Source organism: Crocuta crocuta, unplaced genomic scaffold (genome assembly GCF_008692635.1).
Source record: "Crocuta crocuta isolate KB4526 unplaced genomic scaffold, BGI_CrCroc_1.0 scaffold177, whole genome shotgun sequence".
Taxonomy (NCBI): domain Eukaryota; kingdom Metazoa; phylum Chordata; class Mammalia; order Carnivora; family Hyaenidae; genus Crocuta; species Crocuta crocuta.
Genome location: NW_027531880.1, coordinates 2,803,722 through 2,813,871, shown reverse-complemented (window position 1 = coordinate 2,813,871; position 10,150 = coordinate 2,803,722). Strand labels below are relative to the sequence as shown.

The 10,150-nt window shown below is 40.0% G+C and overlaps 1 protein-coding gene and 1 long non-coding RNA gene across 2 annotated transcripts in view; one reads left to right on the top strand and one right to left on the bottom strand.

Moving 5' to 3' along the window:
* Positions 1-416, bottom strand: part of THAP1 (THAP domain containing 1) — a 14,813-nt gene extending 14,397 nt beyond the window's left edge. The window contains exon 1 of the mRNA XM_077773061.1: positions 100-416. Coding sequence (XP_077629187.1) covers positions 100-170 — 71 coding nt within the window. The 5' untranslated portion in view covers positions 171-416. The remainder of the gene's footprint in view (positions 1-99) is intronic.
* The window catches only part of LOC144239074 (uncharacterized), a 25,386-nt gene that overhangs the window by 256 nt on the left and 14,980 nt on the right, over positions 1-10,150 (top strand). The window contains exon 2 of the long non-coding RNA XR_013337303.1: positions 345-455. This is a non-coding gene — a long non-coding RNA (uncharacterized LOC144239074). The remainder of the gene's footprint in view (positions 1-344; positions 456-10,150) is intronic.

The window sequence follows — 10,150 nt, the reverse complement described above, 5'->3', positions numbered from 1 at the left end:
GCCGCGCGGACACGCGCCTGGCTCCGCCCCCGAGCCTAACCGGTCGCGCGCCCCCAGCCCCAGCTGGGGCCAGCGCCGCGAGACGCGTAGGGTACTTACTTGTGGAAAGAAACGGGCTTATCCTTATCATACCGGTTCTTGCAGCCGTAGGCGGAACAGGACTGCACCATCCTTCCGGTTTTCAGTCACTTCACTTCTGCCGCTCCAGCAGGCAGGAGAAGCTATCAGTGTCGCCGCGCTGGGCTTTGACACCCTCGCTTCTTCTGTAGCTTTGGTCACCAGATACAGTGATGATAACCTCACTCGGTTGACTAATGTGTCCGTTTTGTTGTTTGCATTAGCAGAAGAACCACAGCCATCGCCCGTCTCCCATCTCCAAGATGGCGGAGGCAGCTTCAACCTCACCTCTCGCGAGGAGTTTGTCCCACTGTCTCTGATTAGCCCTGAGGTCAGAGGTAACGTTCCTTGGGAAGCCGACCATTGGCTAAAGCACCGCGTTGCGGAAGTAGGTGGGGCCTCCTAGCTTCCGGAAGGGCGAAAGGAAGTGCTTGGGAGAGGAGAGGCGTGGGGAGGGGAGAGGATCGCTGCGTGGTTGTAGGGCTAGTTTCTGCCATCTGTGGGGTTTCCTTGTGTTATATTTTCTGGGACGTTTTACGGTGAGGAACAGTACGGTCTTTGGGTCTGGTGGCCTAAAGGGGGACAGATGTAAAACTGAGGTCGTTGGGTAATTCTTCCCATTTGTTTAAAAGGGCAGCCACAGATGGTATATGATTTGTGAAACTTTTTGAATCCCTTTCCCACATCGCCTATCTTCATCCCATTCCCTGTCGTTCAGGTATCACAGGCTTTGTGAGAACTCAGCCGCTAGAGTGTTAGCAATGAGAGAAAACATACACTGTCCCTTCTGAAGGCTTTCATTGCTGTAGCGATCTCCAGGTGCTGTGTTGGAAATCTAGAACTGGTGCAAGCTATTTTCACACCATTTGCCTCCTGTTGCGTGCTCCTCCCGTCTATGCAGATCAGAAATCCGGTTAGAGGGCTGTTGACAAATCCCAGGGCTCTATTAAACTTTTTTTGCCTTCCCCTCCCCATCCTGATGTTTCCCCAGGGTTCCATCCTCGGCCTTCCTCTCTCTCAACACCCTGCTGCTTGAATTCAATAAAATGCTATGATTTCCTAAATCTTCTATTTCTTATGTAAATTTTTCTGCCTTCCGATTATTGTCTGTGACTTACCTATTCAGTTGCTTAAACCGGAACCGTAGTTTTCTTTCTCACCCTCTACATCCGTTTGATGACGAGGATGATACAGAATAAATAAAAACTTACTAAATCCATCCCTTTCCGTCTTCTCATTGTTCTTGATCAGACTCTCATGGTTTCTTACCCTGTCAACAGCACCTAACTGCCGTGAATCATAAAACCCTCGAGGACCGGCTACCTCTACCTTTTCACCATCATCTCCATTCACCTGTCCTTAACTTAAATCTTTATTAGCATCATATTTTACACAGGGCAGGCACGCACCTGGCGTCCTTAAGTAGGCTGTTTCCCTTAACCTGAAGTGCCTTTCTCATTTCAGGTAACCTGAAATACCTGCCCACCTTCAAGATGTGGCCTTAGTATTATCTTTTCTAACCAGCTTTCCTTATCCTCTTTTTCTTAGTCTCCCCAACTTAGGCCTCTCTTGTTGCAATGAAAACTTGCACTTCACCTCTCTATATAATTATGAACCATACTGTAATGTCTGTGTAGTTGACGTACATCATGAACTGAGATCCTGTTGAGGAGGAGGACTTTGTCTTACTTAAGCCTTGTAATCCCAGCAGCTTGCAGTGTCTGGCATAAAATAAGTATCCAGAAAATGTTTGTCAAGTCAACTGGGCCCAGAAACCTTGTGCCTAAAATAATTTCAGAGCCATATCCCTTTGCCAAATACTAAAATAATAGTTTATTAGCATCTCCAGGGGTAGACAGGCAGTAATTTCTGCCATGGTTTGCTGTGCAATAAATATCAGAGTGTGGTCACTGCTTGTGAACTGAAAAGTGTCTTTTAAGAGTTCATTGAAATTCTTTACTCATCAGTTGATTCAACAAATATTTACTGAACATTTGCTATGTTCGGTGCACAGTTCAAGGGCTTGGGTTACATTAGTGAATAAGACAAAGATTTCTGCCTTCATGAAGCTAATACTCTAGTGGAGATTGGAGGAGGCAGAGAACATATGACCATATAAAATGTTATAAGGGGAAAGGGGCTAGGTGTGGATGAGGGGGTTGCAATTTTAAATACAATGGCCTAATAGAGGAAGTGACTATTGAGCAAAGATGTGGAATGGGTGAGAGAATTAGTTCTGAGGATATCTGGGGAAAGTGCCTTGCAGACAGAGGGAATGGCTAAGGCAAAACTCCTGAGGCTCAGTGTCCCCAGCTTATACAAAGAACAGTAAAGGGTCAGTGTGGCTGGAGCAGCATGAGCCAGGGAGGACAAATACTAAGTCAGAGGAAACAGGATGCAGTCCTACCGGGACTCGTATGCTAGGGTAAGGGCTTTGACTTTTACTCTGAGATGGAGAACGTGCTTTAAGCAGAGTAGTGACCCAGTCTTTTAAACCGATCACTCTGCTGTGTTGTGTATGGATAGCAGAGGGCAACTTAGAGGCGAGGACACTGGCAGACTGGCTTCTGTAGTAAGTGAGAGATGATGGTGGCTTACGCCTGGGTGGTAACAACGAAGGAGTAAGGAGTGGTCTTGTCCTCTCTCCCTTCCTTATTCCCTTCCATTTCTTTATGAACCTTTATTTATTGAGCATCTATTATGGTGGCAGGTATTATGCCAGGTCTGGGAATATACTGGCGAGCAAGACTAACACTGCCTGTCTTCATAGAGCTTATCCTACTGAAGGGAAGACAGACAATTAAAATGTGAATAAAATAACATTGTGCTGAGATGCCTGAATACATTAGAATGTTAAATGGTGAATGAGGTTAAAGGAGGGGTCACTACCTACTTTATCTGGCATAGTTAGGTAGTGTCTCTGAGAAGGGAACATTTTATTACAAACCAAAGAATGGGAAAAAAATCTAGTATTGTGAAGAATGAAAATGGGGAGGATGGGAAGAGCATGCTCCATACCGGGAGTGTGTACTAGGGCCCTGAGGCAGTAGTGAGTTCAGTATTTTCTGGGGACTGAATGAAGGCTATGGTGGCCAGTGAGCCAAGGGAAGAAGGGTATGAGATGAGGTTGAGAAAGTGACATGTTAGTTTGGATTTTAAGTGAAGCAGGATGCCAATAAACCTTTTTAGGCAAGGTACAGACCTGATCTAATAAACATTAAATTTTTTTTTTAATGTTTTATTTATTTCTGAGAGAGAGAGAGGGAGACACAGAATCTGAAACAGGCTCCAGGTTCTGAGCTGGCAGTCAGCACAGAGCCTGATGCGGGGCTCGAACCCACGAATGGGGAGATCATGACCTGAGCCGAAGTCAGACGCCTAACTGACTGAGCCGCCCAGGTGTCCCTAATAAGCATTTGTAAAGGCCATTCTGGCTATTATGTGAAGAGTTTTATCAGTGCAAGTGAGTAGCAGACCAGTTAAGAGGCCATTGCAGGCAAGTAAGATAAGTTGGTAACCTGGACTAATGTAGTGGCAGTGGAGATAGAATGACCAGGATTTGAGAGTATGTTGGAGGTAGAAACATCAAAACTTGCTCCTAGATGGCTATGAGAATGAGGAAGAGAGCAGCATCAAGGTATTAAGATTGACTTGTACTTGAACTTCTGGCTTGAGCATTTACTGAAATGCGGATGGCCTTTAAAAGAGGGCAGAAACTGCGAAATTACAAAAAATAATAAATATACATATATAAGTACACAAAACAGAGGACTTGTGAGAGGTAGGAGCAATTTAGGAAGTGGGGTTATCAGCCGTGGGGTCGTAGGACTGGGCAGTGCCAGAAGAAAAAGAATGTATCTCAAAGGTTGGTAATGCAAGTTACTGAAGAAGCATGCAAGTATTACTAGCCAGTGCAGCCAGTGCCCTTTTGAGGTTTGTGATTTTTTTTTTTTAAGTTTGTTATTTTGGCGGGGAGGGAAGAGAGAGGGAACAAATCCGGGAACCCACGAACCATGAGATCACGACCTGAGCCGCAATCAGGAGTCTGATGCTTAACTGACTGAGCCACCACACGCTCTGGTTTGTGATCACTGTTAATCAGTATAACGTGAAACTAGTCAATTTAATTATTTGGTTGGATTTGCCTCCATGAAGTTCTCTTCTTTGCTCCCTTTTTTTCTGTTTTCTTTCTTCTAGCTATCCATAACTTGGAAATGAAATCTACATTTTTATTATTGAATATAATTCTAATGTTTCCTTCAAAATGGTAAATTTATTGATCAAGTAAATTGCATATAATTTTTAAAATATTAATTGAACTGACTGTTGACTTTTTCTTTCTAAAACACCCCCCAAATTAAATTTTCACTCTGCATGGCCTGCAAATTTATTTACTTAACAGAACAATAATTTTCACCTTTTCTAAACTAATTTACAACCATTGTTTTTCGTTTTTGTTTTTTTGTTTTTTCTTTTCTTTACCCATTTCTTCTCAACATTTCCTGAGGCTCACATAACTGTTCTCAACTTGTCAAAGGACGACTATGAGGAAACATTTTTACTTTCAAAGATGATCATCTGCCTTTTTAAAAAGTTGATAGAAACTATCCAAATGCCTGTGAATAGCTGAATGAATAAATTGTATAAAGGAATACTATACAGCAGTCAAAGTAAAGCCATGACCCACAACAATATGGATAGTTATTACACGCAGAATATTGAAGAAGTCACACAAAAATAAATATGGGATCCTATTTTTTGTAGAGTAAAAAAGGTAGGTAAAAGAAGAAGTGACTTTGGGGGAGAGAGACAATGAAAGGGGCTTACAGGATGGTGGTGACATGTGTTTTGATTGAAGTGGAGGCTAAACTGTTCTCTTTATGATACTTCATCATCTGACCCTGACAGTTTAGAAAATCTCTGGTGTTTATTCTACTTTAATAAATTAAAACAGTTTATTGAGCAAACAAGGGCTATACAAGATATGTAAAATTGCCTTTCTTTTAGAGAATGAGATATTTATATGTTAATGTGATCTCTTCATTTGGCCCCTTACATAAATATCAAAACTAAATATATGCCTTAGCGTTATATGACCATTTAAGGAATGAGAATAAATACAGGTAAATTGAGGAAGATTAGTTATAAGTTCAATATTTTTCAGGGTGCCTGGGTGGCTTAGTCAGTTGGGCATCCGACTTTGGCTTAGGTCATGATCTCACGGTTCATGGGTTCCAGCCCCGCGTTGGGCTCTGTGCTGACAGCCAGCTCAGAGCCTGGAGCCTGCTTCACATTCTGTATCTCCCTCTCTCTCTGACCCTCCCTTGCTCACGCTGCCTCTCTCTCTCTCTCTCTCTCAGAATAAATAAAACATTAAAAAAATAAAAAAAGTTCAATATTTTTCAAAGTCTCGAGAGACCAAGAGCTGATTCACTTATTGATAGACTTTTTAAGGAAACAGATGAGTACAGTTTTTAAGGAAAAAAGAAAATCCTTGACATTAAAAGGGTAAGTTTTGTCAAAATTATTGTAGAAGGCTTAACTTTGTCTTCATTTGATAAACTGGAAAAAAGCTGTAAGCCACTTGTTTTGACATAGGAGAGGCTAAGGACTAAAGATGTTTTAAACTCACTGATATCAGTTTAGATTTTAATTTCTATCCAATATGCTTCCCTTTTCTATAAACAACTTTTATTCGAAATACTTAGCACTCATTCTCTCAGGCTCTCATTATCCTTATCTGTAAAGCTATGAGACTAAATGAAGAATTCTTAATTTGGAATCCATGAATACCAAGGTCTTTGAATCCTCTGGAAATGAAAGAAAATTAAACATATGTGCGTATATATGCATTTTTCTGGGGAGCTATCAGTATCTTTCATCTATTTTTGTAAGGTCCCTTCCACTCTGATATTCTAGGCTTAGTGAAACAAAGATTTTCTCTAAGACTGATTAGAAGGGTTAGTGTTTTGATCTGAATATCAGGTATTTCAAAAAGTTGGTGTTTTTAAACAAAATAAATGTAAACTATTAGATACCAGTAAGTTAAAAAATTTCTTTTAATGTTCATTTGTTTTTGAGAGAGAGAGAGACAGAGTGTGAGTGGGGGAGGGACAGAGAGGGAGACACAGAATCTGAGGCAGGCTTCAGGCTCCAAGCTGTCAGCACACAGCCTGACCCGGGACTCAAACCCATGAATCATGAGGTGCCACTATACCAGTAAGTTTGAAACATCATAAGCCCTTAGCCCTCTCCTAATGTCACATGAACTATATACCCCTCAGAAGGCCTACAACAGCTAAGAGTGCCTGGGTGGCTCAGTTGGTTAACCATCTGACTTTGACTCAGGTCATGATCTCACAGTTTAAGAGTCTGAGCCCACATCAGGCTCTGTGTTGATAGCTCTGAGCCTGGAGCCTGCTTTGGATTCTGTGTCTCCCTGTCTCTCTCTCTCTCAAAACAAACAAACAAACAAACAAAAATCCAGTAAATACCACTAGTCTGAAAGAATAAGGACAGTGTCCAAATACATTCAGTGTTTCTAACAAGGTGTTTATTCCTCTCATGCACCCTTCTGGGACATAGAACAAATCAGAGGATGCAGGTGGATGAAGAGGACAATGACTGATAACACTTCAAATTTGCTTGCAGTCAGTATCTCAAGGCTTAAAACAAATACTAATGCCATGAAGATGGTCTGGTTTGGGAAGAACAATGAAAGCTCAGTGAATGTCTTTATTTCTAGAATATCACTTCCTATCAATAGCCTTTAGAGCCCACTGGCCTGGTCCTGGGAAACTCTGAAGTCTTAGGGCTATAAAAACTTGAGTGCCCTTTCCTATTCTGACTCACTCCCAGGTTTTTGGGTTGCTATTTAGCAAAACAGAAGGGCTTGGAATACATCAGTACATTTATATTTCAAAGAGTGGTGGAGGAAAGTGTTGGTGCAAACATAAAGATACAGACTCAGAAAAGAACATTTCAACATCATAAGAGAGGACAAAAACCATATGGATCATTTCAGTAAATGTAGAAAAAGCATCTGACAAAATACAACATCCATTCATGATAAAAACACTCAACAAAGTAGGTTTGAGGGAACATACCTCAACGTAATAAAGGCCATATATGAAAAACCCACAGCAACATACTTAATGGTGAAAAACTGAGAGCTTTTCCCCTAAGGTCTGGAACATGACAGTGATGTCCACTTCCACCACTTTTATTCAAAATAGGACTTATCCTAGCCATAGCAATCGGACAATAAAAAGACATAAAAGGAATCCAAATTGGTAAAACAGAAGCAAAACTTTCACTTTTTGTAGCTGACCTGATATTACATATAGAAAATCCTAAAGACTCCCCAAGAAAGTACTACTAGAACTGATACATGAATCCAATAAGGTTGTAGGATACAAAATCAATATACAGAAATCTGTAACATTTTTATGTACTAATAATGAAGTAGCAGAAAGAAATTAAGAAAACAATTCCATTTGTAATTGCACCAAAAAGAATGAAATACCAAGGGATAAATTTAACCAAGGAGGTGAAAGACCTATACTCTGAAAACTGTAAAACATGGATGAAACAAACTGAAGATGACAACAAACAAATGTAAAGATATACCATTCTCATGGATTGGAAGAATTAACATCATTACAATGTCAGTACTACCCAAAGCAATTTACAGATACAATGCAAATATCAACAGCATTTTTCAAAGAACTAGAACAAATAATATTAAACTTTGTATGGAACCACAAAAGGCCCTGGATAGCTAAGCCATGCTTGGGAAAGAAGAACAAGGCAGGAGGTATCACAATCCCAAACTTTAATACTACAAAGCTGTAGTAACCAAGCAGTATAATACTGGTATAAAATTAGACACATAGATTAGTGGAATAGATGGCCCAGAAATAAACACATGATTATGTGGCCAGTCTTCAACAAAGGAGGCAAGAGTATGCACTGGGGAAAAGACAGGCTTTTTTTTTTTTTTTAAATATTTATTTTGAGAGAGAGAGATCCCCAAGCAGGGCCTGTGTTGTAAGCACAGAGCCCAGTGTGGGGGCCCAATCTCAGTAACTGTGAAATCATGACCTGAGCCAAAATGAAGAGTCAGGTGCTTAACTGATTGAGCCACCCAGGTGCTCCAAGACAGTCTCTTCAACAAATGGTGTTAGGAAAACTGGACTAGTTTATGTCAGTATACACAAAAACAAATTCAATATGGATTAAAGACCTAAACATGGGACCTGCAACCATAAAGTCCTTGAAGAGAGTGCAGGCAGTATTCTCTCTGACATTAACTGTAGCAACATTTTTCTAGGTATGTTCCTGAAGCAAGTGAAATAAACACCAAAAAAAAAAAAATTATTGGGACTACATCAAAATAAAAAGCTTTTTCTCTAAAATAATTAAAAATAATAGCTCCTCCCCTTCTTATGCTCTCTAAAATTAAAAATAATAATAATAAAAAGCTTCTGTATTGCAAAGGAAATAAGAAACAACAAAAAGACAACCTACTGAGTGGGAGGAGATATTTGGAAATCATCTATCCGATAAGGAGTCAGTATCCAAAATATATAAAAATTTATACAACTCAACACCACAAAAGCAAATAATGGGCAATTACAAAATAGGCAGAAGGCATGAACAGACATTTCTCCAAAGACGACATTTCTCCAAAGATCACCAATAGACATGTGAAAAGATGTTCAACATCACTAATCATCAGGAAATGATATATTATCTTACACCTGTCAGAATGGCTAAAATCAAAAGTCTGAGAAACAAGTGTTGGTGAGAAGGTGGAGAAAAAGGAACCCTCAGAGGCATCTGGGTGGCTCAGTCGGTTGAGTGTCCGACTTCAGCTCAGGTCATGATCTCACGGTTCTTGTTTTTGAGCCCCACAGCAGGCTCTGTGCTGACAGCTTACTCAGAGCCTGGAGCCTGCTTTGGATTCCATGACTCCTTCTCTCTCTGCCCTTCCCCTGATTGCACTCTGTCTCTCAATAATAAATAAATGTAAAAAAAAATTTTTTTTTGAAGAAAAAACGAACCCTCTTGCACTGCTGGTAGGAATGCAAACTGGTGCAGCCACTGAAAAACAGTATGGCGGTTCCTCAGAAAATTAATAGAATTACCATATGATTGAGCAATTCCACTATGGGGTCTTTACCCAAAGAAAATGAAAATACGAATTCAAAAAGATATAGGTACCCCTATGTTTACTGCAGCATTATTTAAGATGATTAAGCAGCCCAAATGTCCATTGATAGATGAAGTTGCACATATCTATGTGTGTACACACATACACACACACACACACACACACACACGACTATTACTCGGCCGTAAAAAAGCATGAAATCTTGCCATTTGCAGCAATATGGATGGATCTAGAGGGTATACGTGAAATTAAGTCAGAGAAAGACAAATACCTTATGATTTCACTCCTATGGAATTTAAGAAACAAATCTAAGAAAGATATAGACACCTCTATTTAACTGGAACTCTTAAATATATCTATATAAAATATAGAGAACCAGTGGGGAGATGGGTGGAATAGATGAAGGGGATTAAGGGTACAATTATAATGTTGAGCACTGAGTAATGTATAGAATTGTTGAATCACTGTATTGAACACCTGAACTAAGATAATATTAACTGTATGTTAATTATACTGGAATTAAAGTTAAAAAAAATAAGTAAAAAAAGAACATTTCTGTTATCGAATATATATTCAAAAGAAATAAGGGTGGGGAATCAGGGTACAGGCCTAATTTCTAATTCACCTGTATTGTCCAGAATAGATTGCCCAGATTAAAGAATTTTCCTCAAGAACAAAACATTTCTGCTTTTTCAATTAAAAACTATCTAAGCATAATTAATTAGAAATGTGATGAGTTACACTTAGGTGGCTCAGAGTTAACTCTCGATTTTGGCTCAGGCCATATCTCAGTTGGTGACATCCATTCCTGCGTCGGGCTCTGTGCTGACAGTGCAGAGCCTACTTGAGAATTCCCCC